This window comes from Phaseolus vulgaris, chromosome 3, assembly GCF_000499845.2.
Source record: "Phaseolus vulgaris cultivar G19833 chromosome 3, P. vulgaris v2.0, whole genome shotgun sequence".
In the NCBI taxonomy this organism is placed as follows: domain Eukaryota; kingdom Viridiplantae; phylum Streptophyta; class Magnoliopsida; order Fabales; family Fabaceae; genus Phaseolus; species Phaseolus vulgaris.
Window position 1 is genome coordinate 20,189,046 of NC_023757.2, and position 16,693 is coordinate 20,205,738.

Consider the following 16,693-nt stretch of genomic DNA (forward strand, 5'->3'; position numbering starts at 1 on the left):
CTTATATTCAATTTTAATCGGTGCAAATTGGTTGTTCTTGCTGTTTTTGTCACGTCCTCCATGGGTATAATTGCTATATGTTGTGTTCTTGAGTTTCTATCCATGGGTTTGTTGTTCAAAATGGGTTTCTATGTGAGTTTGGCTTGGTTACTTGTGTTTTGGTGAGTTCTTGAATGTTAAGAACATTGATCCAATTCTTAAAAAGTGTCTAATCATATTCCAACTCAAGTTGAATCCATAACATGTCCTTAGAATATCCCTATCATGTTATTGGAATCATATCATGTGGTATCATGAGTCTTAGGTTTGTTCTTGTTTGTGTTTGAGTTGTTTTGGCACTTTTAATTCAAGAACTTTACATTTTTGTTGTTACCTTTCTGTTTTAGGTTTATTTTTTGGGTATTTCTTGTTGTTTTCTTGTTGTTATTACATTATGTTGTGTCATTTTCATTTTTGAATCCTTATAAGTTTTGTCAAAGTCATGTTTCTCCAAAAAATGTTATCAATTCTATGTGGTCCTTTTGTTGTAATTTTTTGTTTCTTGATTTTGTGTTAAGTACAGTTTTATGTGTTTGTTTCTGTTGAAGATGGATGAAGCTCATCTCAACCTAGCCTTAGGGTGTTTGATGTAGATGTTAGCTAGTTTTGCTTTGTAGGTTGCAATGTGTCTTAGATGATTTTGTACTTTATGGTTGTGTGTATTCAAGGTTGCCTTTTGCTACATGACCTATCCTAGATGCCTAACCAAGCATAGATCAAGCACTTGAAGTGGTTAAAAGTTTTTCCAAAAGCTTTTTAGAGTTCTCTCCAAAAATCAGGATATTGCACAAAAATAAATCTATTTCTCTGTAAAAGAATAGGTTTATTTTTGGTGTACTGAAAGGATTTTCGAAAGTTGGTTAGGGTACCAAAGGTACAACTCAGTCAGTTATTTCAATTAGCTGAGTTGGCAGTTTTCCTAAAATAAATCAGTTTAGTTTAAAACTGAATCTGTTGTTTTCATAACAGCTTTTCAACTGTTTTTTTGAAAAGAAGTTAGAAACTGTTTTCTATATAAAGAAAAGCTTTTCTCACATGAAAGGATGCTGAGCAATTACGTTTTTGACAGAGATTAAACACTTTCTATGTGAGAAGAATGATTGAAAAGAGTTTTTGAAAGGTTTTCGAAAGGGATTTTCAAGTGAGCTTGTTCTAGGAAAACTTTGATCTTGGTGAAGGTGCAGTTCTGCATCAAATTGAACTACTGGTTTTGAGTTCTTGCATCTTCTTTTCAGGTGTTATCTTTCCTTTATTCTGGTTTGTAAAGGTGTAAGTGTTAGTCACTCCTTGATAGGGTTTCTTGGAGTGCAAGGTGTGCTGAAATAGGGTTTTTCAGCATTGGTTGTATTGTTCTTGTAGTGTTCAAGAACTGTTGTGTTTGTAAGTGATTGATATTGGTTTTAGTGGATTCCACCTTGGAGTAAGGTGAAACTGGATGTAGCTCTGTATGAGTGAACCAGTATAAAAACTTGCTTGTCTTTTTCTCTCATCCCTGCACTCGTTTCTGGTTTTGCTTAATTCTGTCAAGAACTAAATCTGTTCTTTTGAAATCAAATCTGTTAATTCTGGGTTTAATAAAAACTGTTCTTCCTGATTTGTTAAAGTTCTCTAATCACTAACACAGTATTAGTATATGAGGGTTTCATTGGTTTAAGGACAAATAGTCTTATTCATTAAATTCTGACAGAGATTCATTTCATTTGAAACCTTGTGTTGAATGAACTTGGTTGATTTCCTTGCATAGTTTGTATTCTTCAAACTCGTAAAATCTAACCAATCTGATTCTGTTATACCTCTCTATTGATTGCAATTTTAATCTGAACAAATTCAAATTGTGCTAGACTGTTCTGAAGAATCAATCTGTTTCTTTTAAAAATAATCTGTTCTTTTTCCTCTGATATACTGAAAACTATTTGTATTTGCGAAAATTTTATATGTTCAATTCACCCATCCCCTCTTGAACTTAGACACTAATAGATCCAACAGTTTCTTAATCCTTTGGTACATTTTCTTTTTAGTATTGAGTTCATACTTGTGTAATAGACCTATACAAGTTCCTAAACATCATTTCTATTATGTCTTTGCTAGTTCTTAATTCTGTTTTTCATTCCTGTTAGGGTTCTTCTGTTGAAAATGTGTTGTCTGTTTCAATTTTTTGCAATTGATTTGCTTACTGGAAATTTCTGAAATTCTGGATTTGAGTTCTTTAAAGTGTCATAAAAGAATAGAAAAAAGAATTACATCAAAATTCGAAGTAAAAAAAAATGATAAATGAAATGCGTTCAGTGTGTAATTCTGCCGAAAAAAATATGGTAATCTGGCAATGATTTTACAAAATTTATCGCAATTAATTGGCTTATTGTTTTTGTGTAATTCCAATGCCATTGTTGAGATAAGATCTTAAACTTTCTGTGGTTACAATTTCATAATCCAGTTCGCTTTCTACAATTCCAGATAAATCTGTAAACATCACGCACAGTTTGCACAAAAATATTTTCCAGTAGTTCTGTTTTTTGTTTTCTTCATCTCTTCTAGTGCTTTTCTCTAGGTTTCTGTTGTGTGCCATCCTTTTCATTGAGTACCTTATTTTCTTGCTTGTCTTTTCTCCACTATTCTTAGTGTTTGTCATAACTCTTATATTCCTTTTGTGTCGCCTTTCTTGTTTACACCTTTTCTTGTTTGTCTTTTATTGTTCTTTAAGTTTTGTGGTGCTTTTGCTTTGACATATTTCATTTGTAAGCCTCTTTTACACTTTGAGATAGAGTGCTTTTGCTTTGAGATATCCCTTCCTCCTTCAATTTAGGCGCTAGAAGTGGAAGAGTTATAATGGAACTTTAGTTAGCTTCTTTTGTAAGCCTCTTGTACTTTCATGACCGGTCATTCTCCTATATAAGGAGGGCTTGAGTCTTTCTAATACAGATTTGATATTTTGAGTAAAGAAATTCTCCCAAATTGGTGAGTGATTGAGAGACTTGTGTTTTCTCTTCTTCTAGTCTCATCTTGAGTGCATCTTGGAACCTCAAGTGGCGACATCTACACTCATCTTGGAGCCTTACATCCTTCAAGTGGTGTGTTCATCTCCAAGAACTCCAACCACATAAGTTCCCTATTTCATTTCATCTTCTTCATCCATTTTCCCTTCATTCCAAATTACCCATTTTTGTTCTACTTGTTTGTTTTCACTTTCAATCGGTGCAATCTCTTCCTTATGATGTCCTCTTTCATTTTCTGCACTTATATTCAATTTTAATCGGTGCAAATTGGTTGTTCTTGCTGTTTTTGTCACGTCCTCCATGGGTATAATTGTTATATGTTGTGTTCTTGAGTTTCTATCCATGGGTTTGTTGTTCAAAATGGATTTCTAAGTGAGTTTGGCTTGGTTACTTATGTTTTGGTGAGTTCTTGAATGTTAAGAACATTGATCCAATTCTTAAAAAGTGCTTAATCATATTCCAACTCAAGTTGAATCCATAACATGTCCTTAGAATATCCCTATCATGTTATTGGAATCATATCACACTCTCTCAAATCCAGGTGACACCCCGAGAAATTAGCTAATATTGATTTAATGAAGATATACTCCAAATATACTTTCCTACAAATTCTGATGACTCCAAAAAATAAGCTAACATTGATTTATTGACGATATATGCTAAATACAATCCATCAAGCAAACAGTCCATCACTAGAAATAAGCTCTATACAATGGAGTAAGATATGTTTTTATCGATTTTACAATGTTCACTCTCAATATAAAGTAAAATATTTACTTGATCGTTGGAGAACCTTCTACAAATTTACTCTCAACCGAACATTGTAAAATCTGAAGAAGTTAAACGCTGTAGTACGAAAACATAAAAGAGCACGACCGAGCTACCACACTTACAATAATAATTATATTCAAGATTGTATATAGATCCACTTTGTATATACAACTATATAATTCTCTTCAAGTTGAAAAGTATGCTTGCGGTCAAAGTGGGCGAAGTTGGACGGCCCAAAAGCCCATGATACACAATGGCCCATTGCCATTGCAAAAGATGGAATGAACTTATTCAATTTTAAGAAACGCGTTATTATTTTAAGAAAGAAGATTAACAAGACTATATAATAAAAAATTATCAAAATATTAATGGTTTTGAGGTTTATTTATTATTATTTGTATTTAATGAAGGAGTTTCCACAAATATATTTTTTACAATATTGTCATTATGTCTTTTTGTTTATCCGTTAATTTTTCACCTTATATATTTGAAGGAAATATTTTAATGAGTAGGGATGATTAATGTATAAAATTGTATATTGTTAACTACTTTGAATTTCGCCAGTGTTAATTTTTACACTATCAGATTAGTACATATAAATAACTAAAATACTAAATGGCAAATTTGTAAAGAAATTAAAGAGACTAAACACAAAACAATAAAAGTAAAAAAAGAAAAAGAAAAAGAAAAACAAGATTAGTGTGGTGTGGTGTACAGCTTTGTGTTTTGTTTGTTTAGTGTACCCACTGTTCCAAATTTTGTCGTATTTTAAATAATTGTAAAAATTATTTAAAGCTGGCTTTCTGAAAAGTAATTATTAATTGGTGTTTGATATTATGGAAAAAAAAGGAGTGGAAGAGAGAGTGAGAGTGAGCTGGCGACTGGGTGTCGCGAACATGAATAATTTAATATGTGAAGAAAAAAAGAGATAAAAGGAATGTCGAAAAAGAAGAGTAAAGCGCGTCACAGTCACGTGTCTCCACAACCGACACTCCCTGCACACACAGAGAAGGACTCACTGCAAATCTATTTCTTCGTTCACAACATAACATTGCATTACGTTGTTAGATTAGGGATTGGTATCCAAAATGAGTATGTACGGTAGGGATCCGTGGGGAGGGCCGTTGGAGATCCACGCCACGGACTCCGCCACAGACGACGAGCGCAGCCGCAATCTCCAGGAGTTGGACCGGCCGGCCTTAGACGAGACTCAACAGAGCTGGCTCCTGGGAGCTGGAGAACAGAAAAAGAAGAAGAAGAAATACGTTGATCTGGGATGCATCATCGTCAGCCGCAAAATCTTCATCTGGACACTTGGCACTCTCGCCGTCTCCGCTGTCCTCGCCGGTTTAATCACTCTCATCGTCAAAACCGTCCCCCGCCACCACCACAAGCCATCCCCTCCCGATAACTACACTCTTGCCCTCCACAAAGCCCTCCTCTTCTTCAACGCCCAAAAATGTAACTACTCATTTCACCATTTTTATTTGTTTATCACAATTCTAATTTAGTCCATTCGTTGATTTGGTTCCTTGTTTTGTGCGTAGCGGGAAAGCTTCCGAGACATAACAACGTTTCATGGAGAGGGAATTCGTGCATGGACGATGGGAAGAAGTCTGAAGGTACGTCGGGTGTGATCAAGGATCTGATAGGCGGTTACTACGACGCCGGCGACGCTATCAAGTTCCACTTTCCCAAGGCCTTCGCCATGACCATGCTCAGTTGGAGCGTCATCGAGTACAGCGCCAAGTACGAGGCTGCCGGAGAGTTGGCTCACGTCAAGGAGGTCATCAAGTGGGGAACCGATTACTTTCTCAAGACCTTCAACAACACCGCCGACACCATTAATTTAATCGCCGCACAGGTTGGCTCCGGCGCCACCTCCGGCGGGAGCACCACTCCCAACGACCACTACTGCTGGATGAGACCCGAGGACATCGATTACCCCCGCCCCGTAACGACGTGCAGTAGCTGCTCCGATCTCGCCGCGGAGATGGCGGCGGCCTTGGCGGCAGCCTCGATTGTGTTCAAGGACAACAGGGCGTATTCGCAGAAGCTGGTTCACGGGGCCACCACGCTGTACGGCTTTTCGAGGAAGCAGAGAAGGAGGTACAGTGCGGGTGGCTCCGAGGCTTCTGTGTTCTACAATTCGACTAGCTATTGGGATGAGTTTGTTTGGGGAGGGGCTTGGATGTACTTTGCCACTGGGAATTCGTCTTACCTGAAGCTGGCTACTACTCCAGGCCTTGCCAAACATGCTGGCGCCTTCTGGGGAGGGCCGGACTATGGTGTCCTCAGCTGGGACAACAAGCTTACTGGCGCTCAGGTAATTCCTTTTTTCTTCTCCCTTCGTTTTTCCACATATCTGCCACCTGATTAAGCTATTTGGTGTTTTGATCAATCTCACTTTATTGACTGCATCACATTGTTTTGTTTTTCTTTTTGTTCTGGGTTCATTACTTCAATTTTTACTCAACACATCTAAGGTCAGTTTCAATTGTCAGCTTCTGTGTTCAGTTCCAATCAAGCAGCTATACCACCGAAATCTTCTCATATGCACTTTTATCTTTTAGATTGGTTTTCTTATGTACCTTGCTAAAAAACGTATGTGACATGTTGATTCTAGTGGGAAAGCTCAATTCATTTTACCTTTATTCTCTTCTCGTACAACCATAACTTTTTTAGTGAAAAAGTTTATGCAAACAGCTTTCAAGTATTACTGCATCGTCAAGAAATTCATAGTTTTTATTCACAATGGTTTTCAACTAAAAAATTTAGCCATTCTCATTAATTGTTAACTTTAGAATGTTCCCTTGCTTTCAACACCTCTTGTTTAATTTGATCATGCTGTAGGTCGTAGTCATGTGAACCATTTGATTGACTGCTTCGTTCTGAATTTATAAGAAAGTCAGTTCTGGATATATGTTTAGTGGAAGGGAAGTAACTTAATGTTTTGTCTTGTATTTAGGTTCTTCTGAGTCGATTGAGGTTGTTCCTGAGTCCTGGTTATCCGTATGAAGAAATTTTAAGGACATTTCACAATCAGACAGGCATAATCATGTGCTCCTACCTGCCAATGTTCACCAGCTTTAATAGAACAAAGGGTAAATAATTCTCGGACTCTCAACCTTTTTTCTGCGCAACAGGTTTTCCAACTAATGTTCTAATGAGAATAATGATGTCTTATTCACCAGGTGGCTTGATTCAATTAAACCATGGAAGGCCTCAGCCTCTCCAATATGTTGTCAATGCAGCATTTTTGGCTGCCCTTTACAGTGATTATCTCGATGCTGCTGATACTCCTGGATGGTACTGCGGACCCAATTTCTTTTCAACTGATGTTCTTCGAGATTTTGCAAAGACCCAGGTGTGTGCTATTATACTCTTTTAAGTTGTGCATAATGGAAGCTAATATCAAGTGTCTGGGCTAATTTTTTTTCCTTTTCCCTTCTCTGGGTGATTTTCTAGATTGATTACATTCTTGGGAAGAACCCTCGGAAAATGAGCTATATTGTAGGTTTTGGTAATCATTATCCAAAACATGTTCACCATAGAGCGGCATCTATACCAAAGAACAAGATTAAGTACAACTGTAAAGGAGGATGGAAATGGAGGGACACATCGAAGCCAAACCCCCATACAATTGTTGGAGCTATGGTTGCTGGCCCTGATAAGCACGATGGTTTCCATGATGTCCGAACCAACTATAACTACACAGAGCCAACTCTTGCAGGCAATGCAGGTTTAGTAGCTGCGCTTGTGGCGTTGTCGGGTGATAAAAGCTCAGGAATAGACAAAAACACTCTTTTCTCTGCTGTTCCCCCAATGTTTCCGACTCCGCCACCACCTCCTGCACCATGGAAACCATGAGGTGTTCTGTCATTCATTGTCCTGTATCCGCCAAGTACCACAGGTGACTTCAGTGTATTGATGATTTTGAAGATGGAGGTAGATTAAAGCCAAGGGCGCGCATGGAAAAGTGGAAGTAGTGCAACTAGGCCTAGTGAATCTTGTTTGTTTAGGAACAATCTTTCGTTTCAAGATTAGCTTTAAAATGATAGTAGTACTTGAGAGTGTCTTTTGTTTGCTTTTTTTTGTGATATACGTAGTATGTATGTATCAAATCTTGAATTCTTTAAACGTGAAAACGAATATAATGTAAGGAACACGCCGATCTAATGTCTTACAGTTACCTTACTCAACTTTCTGTTCTCTTTACAAGTTTGAGAACCCTTTTTTTTCAATTTTGCAAAAGGTCGTTAAGTTGTTGCACATGTTGTGCTTACTCTAAATGTTGGTATAATCATTTGCTACATTTCCCCCGAAATAAGTGTGTATGAAATTGCTTTTGAGGTTGAGAGCAATTCTTTTAGACTTGCACGTGCACTTGCCAATTCAAATAAAACAAAAACCATTATATTAAACACGGAGGCGGCGTCAAGTTGCATTTCGTTGCTGAATGATGTGCTGATTTTCATATTCCAACTTTAAACTTGCTGAATGTTCTTTCCTGAACTCACCCGAAAGAATAAATCAATAAAATAGTTTGTTTTGAAATAATGTAGTTCCGCAATATTTCATGATAATTTTTGCCGTGAGGGGACCATATAATCGAATCAGGTGCCAAATGCTAAGGACCGATCCTCATGTCTAGTCTAGAACTGTGGGACATCATTTCCTTTTCATGCGGAAGTTCTGGAAATCATTGTCTGACACATGTTCCCCATGTCTATATAGGTGCATATACCTAAAGAAATACAATTGATGAATATGGCATTACCATTAACACTACTGGGCTTCCTACTGTCAGTGGCAGAGCAGGAGTGTCATACCAAGGTTCCAACCCACCGATATAGTGCTTACACGCATTTAAATAAACGACCAACACATTTGTATGACAGCATAAGATGGTGATTGAGACTGTCTCGTGCATCAGTCAGTAAGCACCCAAACAGAACAACATAAGGTCAGTTCAAAACAGGTCACAAATTTACATCTGCATGAACCGTAGTCCCAATTTGAAACTCAGACTTATTGCACAATACAATTCAATCAGTCCTTCTCAACTATGATTTCATATTAATTGCCTTAAGTAATTAATTCTCATTGAACTAATAATTTACTATTGATTACTTATTTTATATAATTGCAGTTTTATACTCTCCTCACTCTTTTTAAACTCAATTATCAAAGTTGAATTTGGATTTTTACTTTAATAACGTTATTTAATTCATTATAAAACCAAAAGACACAAAAGGGAAATATATAATAATTTATAAATGTAATCCAAAAGCAACATGTAAATAAACGAGTCACGAAAATTTCGACCAACTAAGCTGTTTAGGCCTTTCAAGGGGGAAGCTTTTCCATCTCAAAACACCCGTTCTCAGAGACAGAGGTAACTTCCTCATTCAACCCGGTCATTTTGAGTTCATTGAGCGTTCTCTTTGCATAAACAGTGAAGGCAATAGTGGTAACTATTGCAATTATGAAAGAAATAATGTTGTATACGATTTCCACAGTAGTCAAGTGGTGCTTCCCGTACTGTGCGTCAGCCAACGTTTTTAATAACCGACCGCTGACCAAAAAAAAATTAAGATGTTAGTGTGGGGTAAAGAATTATAAAGAAAACACGTTCTAAGTTGAGTCACATCTTTCTTTATCCATCAAAGTCATACTTGATCATCAATTCTCATTTTAATACGTGGGGTGCTAAAGCACACCCTGGTAATCGTGATAAGGAAAAAAAGTTTGACTCAGTGAGGGCATTTGTCTGAACATCTAACAGAACTCAAAAAAACTTGAAAAGGTTTCACTCACTACTTTGCCTTCCAACCATATAAGGATGGAGGAAATGAGAAGTGTCTTTGCAATTACAATATATTTACAATTCCCTTTCTTTCTAATATTTCCCTTTTTCCCCTTTCATTCATTTTTTTTCAGGGGTAGGGTAAGAACTCATTAGGCCAATGAAGGACCCTAAATAGAAAGACAATCAAACCTGTAAATATAGATGAAAGCTTCTGGTACCATTCCAGCTACGGATCCACTTAAGTAGGGCCAAAACCTCATATTTGTGACCACCACAGCATAATTGAATATAGTATAGGGAAAAGGAGAAACCCTAAAGAGTGCAACGACTTGAAATTGACGAAACCAGTTCCCCTCCCCAGCAAGCCTAATCATTGCAGCATTGTGGGGCCATCTCTTTAACCAGCGCTGGAGAATATAGAGGCAGCAAAAAAAGACAAAAGGAAACACCTAGTCAGAAAAGATACAGCACAAAATTTAAGAAGATTGTTGATCGTATAAGAAATAAAATGACTTACATGAATGCGATCACGGAACATTAGCCCAATTAGGTAAGGCAGGACCATCCCAATGGTTGTTCCAACGATTATTATAATGAAGCCAAGGCCATAACCAAAAATCATCCCAGTCAGCCACATGGAGGGGCCAGAGGGGATTAAGAATACTGGGAAGAAAGCCAGAGAAGCAACAAGTACCAGGGCAAGAACTGGACGGCCAAACGCAGTTGCTTCCCATTCCATGATTGGGTAAAGAACCTGCATATCAAAATTAAAATGATAAAGCATCAAAAAATTAATTTAATCAAATATTCCAAGCATCCATACGGAATGCATGCCATTCCACATGACCTGAAATGTAGAGTCTAAGCTTGTTTTTGGAAGTAGCAAAGATGTAATTATTATAATGCGCTTTTTTAATATCATACTCAGAAGTACCCTTAAAATGACAGCAGACTTAGGAAGTGAAAATGAAAACAGAAAGTGTGAAAAAAAGAATTTCCTACTGAGTTGAGGGAAAAGAGTCCATCTTATTTTGCTGTATTGAATTTCATCCATGTCATGAATCGCACATTTCCTTCAACACATTTACCAAAAATATGGTAACTTTTCGTTTGTAAAGCATAATTTACATCAAGTGGGAGGAGAGCATGGAACTAGCAGCATAATTCTTAGACTATCTTATATTGTAGACCATCTAATAGTTCAAGAGGGTGGTATAAAATCATCTATCTTTCTTTTCAGTTTTATGTCTTCGGAGCATATGGTGGTATCAAACATTCTACCCTACATTAGACCTTAAACTAGTGACTCTGCCCTGTTGATGTTTCAAGCATAGATTGAAGTTTGTGAACATTTCAATTGAACCACGTGATTTTTCTGTGTTTTCTTTGTTACTCATCTTTGTAAACCGTCTAACTCTTGTGAGTTTCTCTGTTATTGTTGTTATTTGTTTGTGTTTGGTAGATGGTCTAGTGGGTTTGTTTGAGTTATTTCTACAACAATAACTGAAGTAACATATCATTCATATATTATTTCTACAATAATATATTTCATTTAAAAAACTTATAAGAACATTGATGGTGACACGGGTTTGCCTCAATATCAACGAATGCATATTAGCCAAATAACTTCAGTACCAGTTCATTCGAACAGGAAATGCAACTGTAGTACAAGTAAAAGTAAGAGGAAATACCTTTTCAAAAAAGGGTGGCACTCCCCATCTGATAAGAATAAAAGCAAGAATCACAATGACAACACACCATAAAAAGGATTTAATCCACCACCAGAAAGACTTAAATCTTGATTCTGCTCGAGGCAGCAAGATTTCAGCTTCAACAGCCCTTGGTTCTTCAGATATGACCAGTCTAACATATTCACTAGTCCCCGTCACATGAGAGCCCGAGTCTGCATGTTTTTCAAATACCTCTGATGATTTTTGTGTCATCACTGAGATGCCGGCCGGCTATAACAGCAGAACAAAAATCAGAACACAAGCATCAAACTGAGTGTTGCTTCAAGATTCAAAGTGCATATATGATTCTACACTAAGTAATTAAATTACGCAAGAACAGTCAATAAATAACTATATATAAAAAAAAGAGAGACACCAGGGATTCTTTACCAATTGCAGGCAAGTAGCATTTCCAATGCAAGACAATAAAGCCAACTTAGTAAAATAACCCAAAAAGAGATACAAAACACCAAGAAGATGTAATGATTTCAGAGATCAGGTAGGGTGCTCTGTTCGAATAAATCCAAGTCAAACAGAAAGAAAAAAAAAATAGTTGGACTACAGGAGTTATTGCATGAGTAAAATAATTTCAATCTTACGGGTGGAATAAATTTCCTTCAAACATAATAAAGCTTATGGTTGATGAACAAAAAGTGAATGCAGACAGAAATATTGGTAGGTTTATAATGCATTTCAATCAGAGATATCTGTAATCCTATGTCTTTGATAAAACTCTCAAATTTATACACTTTAAGAAACTGCAGCCCTTGCTAAGTGCTCCCAAAAACACTTTGTTTGAACTTCTAAATTTCCAAAATCCACTCAATTTCTTAAGCAAAAATAAATTAAATAAAAAAATTCTGCCGTTGAAGTGCAAAAAATATAAATACAACCTAAAAATAATATAGCACCTAGATGGAACCTAGCTTCTAATTCTCCCAGCAATTGATTGAGTAGCCTTGGTATACAAACGAAAATCGACAATGGGAAATGGAAGGATAATATTATATACAGAAGAGTTGAAATTGGTGAATTGATGAAAGAAACATAAGTATTTTGGAGGAATACCCAATTGAAAAACAAAGAAAAGATATCAAAGCACTTTTTGTAACAAGTGAGACAAAGAAACGAACCTTGGAGGAAGGAGTTGAGCTCTGGCAATTATGGAACACAACGAACACAACAGAGCAAAACAGAAGTGAATGATTGAGGTTGGGCTGGGTGGGATTCTGAGAAAGATGGAAACGTCCCACTCACGCTACCACGCTCATTAACCAACTAACTTCAACTCAGAAACCCCTTTTGCCCTTACCTTTCCCTTTACAAAGGTTTCCTTGTCACACTTCACCAACCATACAAACGCACCACAACACAAACTTCTCTTCTCTTTTCTATTTCTTCATTCACAAATATAATCCATTGCAATTTGCATTCACTTTTTCCTCTTAATCCATTTAGTTCTTTAATTTTCTACAAGTTCAAACAATTTTAATTCATTATTAATATAATATCAAATTGCTAACATAATTAATGTCAATTACTTATATATTAATTGTAAGGTTTAACAAAAAACATACAGTTACTTTAATTGCATCTCCACATTTTCTAATAATAATTGGATTATGTATTAATAGTGGATAAAGTCACAAACTAAATAATCAAGTATTTAATTCAAAATCTATAAAGGTCAAAATAACACATTTAAAGATTATAGGATGAAAGTGGTTTTAATACAAATATAATGAAAACTTTTCTAGTCTTTATTTTTTTTTTTCACTCTTAATAAGGTCTTCAAACAAATCTCTCAATTTTTAAATGTACAACTTTGGAACAATTTTTCTTTAAATTAACAATAAATTGTTAACAAATAAATATTGATGGTTTTAACTTATGCATAATTCAATTTACAACTAACACTTAACAATAATATATTAAATTTAGAAATGATAAAATGGTTAATCTCACTGGTTTGGATTTGCCAAAAATGGATGGAAACATGATAGTCCCCCACCAATGGAAAAGACGTTGGAAAGCTACCCACCCTTCCCGCGGGTGAGTTAGGAGACTAACCAACCAAAAACTATAAAAGAAAAATGAGAAAAAAGATATATTATTTACTTTATAAAACTAAATTAACACTAAAAAAAAATTCAGTTAAGTTAATATAATCTTGTGAATTAATTTAATCAAATGAGGTTTAACTTTATTAAGTAGTTCTTTTAATTTTTGGTAAGTTGAAAGATTTATTCTAAAATCTCAATAAAATAACAGATATTTTTTTTAACCTTAGTTAAATTTCAAAGATTTATTTTAAAACCTTAACAAATAATAGAAGTTTTTTTTAACCTTTATTATATTAAAAAAATTTATTCTAAAATTTCATCAAAATAACTGAAGTTTTTTATTTTAGTTAATTTTAAACATTTTTTTTTTTAAAATCTCAACAAAATAATAGATTTTTTTAAACTTCATTTAAGTTCCTAAAACTTTAACAAAATACTCCAAACTTTCTCAACCTTCAATAAATAAATAAATAATATAATTTTAATTTACTTTTTTATTTTTTTCTCTCTTACTTTCCCCGTTTTTTTCTTCTTTTATCACTAAAATTTTATTTAAAAAAATTATCTATAAAAAATTAATATAACTGATCCTGCCTGTTGATCAAAACGCTGGAGCTTTGCCTCGTCCAACTTGGATCGATGTATGCGTCGCGTTTGCCTCCGTCCTTCGCCGCAATCCACCTCAAGAACCTGCAAAAGACGAAATGGCGCCGCTGCGGCCGATCGCACTCCAACGCCCAAGTTAGTGACTGAACCACCAATTACTAAGAGTAACACTCAAGAACTCTAAGGAACCGTGAACCAGTTCTCTCTCAGTATACTCAAGAACTCGCAAGCGTAAAGAAGACAATCTGAACGTGCGTACCTCAGAAGTTCGTTGGGAAACTCTTATATACCTGGACACTTTCTCTCTCTTGGCAGTTACACATCTGGACACGTGGCTCGCATCCAGCTGTACACGTGCCATCATCTGGAGCCTCCTTGACTTGGGCGCTACTTCTGACTCTCCTTTGGCTAAGTTACTTATGCATGATACTACTCAGTGCATAGTTGTCTTGGAGCGCGATCTCTACTGGATTGGCGAGTTAGGGTGCCTTCGTACACACCTTCCCTGTGGTCTCGCCAGCCGCCTTCATGATCTGCACCACCTGTTTCACCGTGTATGCTCAAGCAAGCTGTTCCCCGACCTCATCCTCTGGCCAGCTGGGAAATGTCTATCTGCCTTCATCTCCGGCGATGTCCTTGTTTTGGCGATCTCTAATCACTTGGTCGCCTGGGTTGACATCTGGCGACTTCATCTTTAACCCGGTGACCGCCGGTTCTAGTGTGCTGGAGATCGGAGCACGCCATCTTAATAACTGGCGACTACACGAGCCCCCCGACTTCCTTCCCTTCTGCCAGCCAGGCGTCCCATCAACACGCCTATACAATAGCTTGATGCCACGTCATCACTTCCGACTACCAAGGCGGTACAATAACTTATTGTACCGACCAGTCCTCGAGTGTCGGTGACCACTAGTAATAATGGGTCACGTAAGCTGGGTCCCACGAGCGGCGTGGGCCAATGTCTGACAAGGCACGTGAGCCAAGGTGTCGAAGAGTGGTCAAACGCCGATCACTAGGATGTACTGATGTATCCTCGACAATATCATGAGGTCGATGAGAGATCGGACATCGGTGACTCAAACAACGGAGCTGGGCCACGAGAGGTGGATCCCATACCACACACCAGTTATCAGTTAAGGAGAAGCCTAGGTCACGAGAGTCCATTCGTGTGGTGGATGACGCGTTCAGGCGTAACACAAGTAAAGAGCCACTAGAAGAGATACAACCTGTAAGGGTTACGTTCCAGGGGTGAAGCTGCACGCATGGCACATGAGCAGCTGGGGCGCTCCCAGGACGGGTGACCCTAGAGATCAGGTGCACGAGGTAGCATCTAGGTGGTCATCCCGTCAGAGGTCGCACTCCAGTTAGGTTGCCCTAAGAATGGGTAATAGTGGCACTAGGGCCCACCCTCAGAAGGCCTATTTTGGGTAATGGAAACAGGGGAAACCCTGGACTATATAAAGGGTAATGATAAATCTAGTAAGGTACGCTATTCATTTGTGCCGCTTCACACACACACAGATACAAAGCTTTTACGCTTAACAGTTTTGGTGTTTCCTAGCCCTAAGATTGACTTGAGCGTCGGAGTGCAAACTGATGGAGGAGGGCCCAAGCTCACCACACGATGAAAGCCAAGCCTCCAAGACTAGACGGTCTAGCCTATGATGAGGAGCGTCTAGACTCAAAAAGGAGCGTCTAGCCCATGAAGAGGAGCGTCTAGGCCATGATGAGGAGCGACTACATAAGGAGCGTCTAGGCCATGATGAGGATTCCTTCTAGACCGTCTAGCTTCACATACACATGGGTCAAAGCTACGGTTTTGGGAAGAGAAGACCTTTGTAATTGTTACATAAAGGCCCATTAGGGGTGCTTAGTAATTAGAGTAGTGTAGAAAGCATATTTGTGAACATTCTAGAAAGACCATGGAGGGGGGGGGGGGGGTGAGCATAAAAACTAGACACACCCCTCCCCATGTGCTCATTTGTGCACCCATGTGCCATGTGCACCCATGTGCTTCACATTTACATTTCATTTGGCTAGCATTAGGGTTGCATTATGGTCCTCCTTAGCCTATAAAAGGAGGAGCCTACACCTTGTATTTTCAAGTTTAATTGAGTAAGGTTATGCTGCCATTTTTGTGCACAAGCTTTACTTCTCCTAGAAATCTAGGCTCTAAACTTCAATCCTTTCACCTTCTCCCTTGAGCTGGCCGAACCACTCAAACACCATACTCATCATGCACCTACAAGGCCAACACAACTCCTAGGAGGGTCTTGATCATCTCACCCATTGCTTCCGCACCCTATTTTCTACTTTGAATCAAGAAGAACACATGAAAATGCCATCATTTGGTATCATGAGCTTTTGGTTCTTCAAGATGAGTAGCTTGGTCTTTTAAATTTTCAGTTCTTCTTTATTTCATATTGTCATTTAAATTCCATACTTGTCTTGCTGTTTTTTTACTTTTTAAATTGTTCTTGGTGTGCTTATGGAAGATCCAACCAAAGCACAATTGTTCAATTGATCTTGAACAAATTCTGTGCAGCTTGTGATAGGATTCCTTACACCATTGAGTGGCTGTTTTCTTTTAGGAATTTGAGTCCTTATTGCTTTCTTAATTTTGCTTCATTTTATGCTTTGAGTCTTTATTTTCTGAATCTATAATTGTTGTGTCAAGTC

At 37.3% G+C, this 16,693-nt stretch overlaps 2 protein-coding genes across 5 annotated transcripts; one reads left to right on the forward strand and one right to left on the reverse strand.

Moving 5' to 3' along the window:
* Positions 1-4,615: 4,615 nt before the first annotated feature.
* On the forward strand, positions 4,616-8,005 carry LOC137806834 (endoglucanase 25-like). The gene is made up of 5 exons (XM_068607134.1): positions 4,616-5,264; positions 5,351-6,129; positions 6,772-6,907; positions 6,998-7,170; positions 7,272-8,005. The coding sequence occupies exons 1-5, from the start codon at positions 4,892-4,894 to the stop codon at positions 7,671-7,673; spliced, it is 1,863 nt and encodes a 620-aa protein (XP_068463235.1). The 5' UTR covers positions 4,616-4,891; the 3' UTR covers positions 7,674-8,005.
* A 1,045-nt stretch (positions 8,006-9,050) lies between these two features.
* On the reverse strand, positions 9,051-12,792 carry LOC137806836 (uncharacterized). Of its 4 annotated transcripts, none has more exons than XM_068607139.1 (5): positions 12,479-12,792; positions 11,307-11,576; positions 10,133-10,369; positions 9,805-10,022; positions 9,051-9,381 (listed from the first exon to the last, which is right to left on the reverse strand). In XM_068607139.1, the coding sequence occupies exons 2-5, from the start codon at positions 11,556-11,558 to the stop codon at positions 9,153-9,155; spliced, it is 936 nt and encodes a 311-aa protein (XP_068463240.1). In that variant the 5' UTR covers positions 11,559-11,576; positions 12,479-12,792; the 3' UTR covers positions 9,051-9,152. The 4 variants fall into 4 exon arrangements, with proteins under 4 accessions (XP_068463240.1, XP_068463242.1, XP_068463243.1 ...); XM_068607141.1 differs by having other exon boundaries at positions 12,239-12,484; XM_068607142.1 differs by having other exon boundaries at positions 11,736-12,479.
* Positions 12,793-16,693: the final 3,901 nt, after the last annotated feature.

Coding starts and splice junctions, on each gene's coding strand:
- LOC137806834 (XM_068607134.1), top strand. CDS start 4,892: ATGAGTATGTACGGTAGGGATCCGTGGGGAGGGCCGTTGGAGATCCAC. Junction 5,265..5,350: donor CTTCTTCAACGCCCAAAAAT/GTAACTACTCAT, acceptor TTTTGTGCGTAG/CGGGAAAGCTTCCGAGACAT. Junction 7,171..7,271: donor GAGATTTTGCAAAGACCCAG/GTGTGTGCTATT, acceptor GTGATTTTCTAG/ATTGATTACATTCTTGGGAA.
- LOC137806836 (XM_068607139.1), bottom strand. CDS start 11,558: ATGACACAAAAATCATCAGAGGTATTTGAAAAACATGCAGACTCGGGC. Junction 10,023..10,132: donor TGTTCCGTGATCGCATTCAT/GTAAGTCATTTT, acceptor TATATTCTCCAG/CGCTGGTTAAAGAGATGGCC. Junction 9,382..9,804: donor GCTTTCATCTATATTTACAG/GTTTGATTGTCT, acceptor TTTTTTGGTCAG/CGGTCGGTTATTAAAAACGT.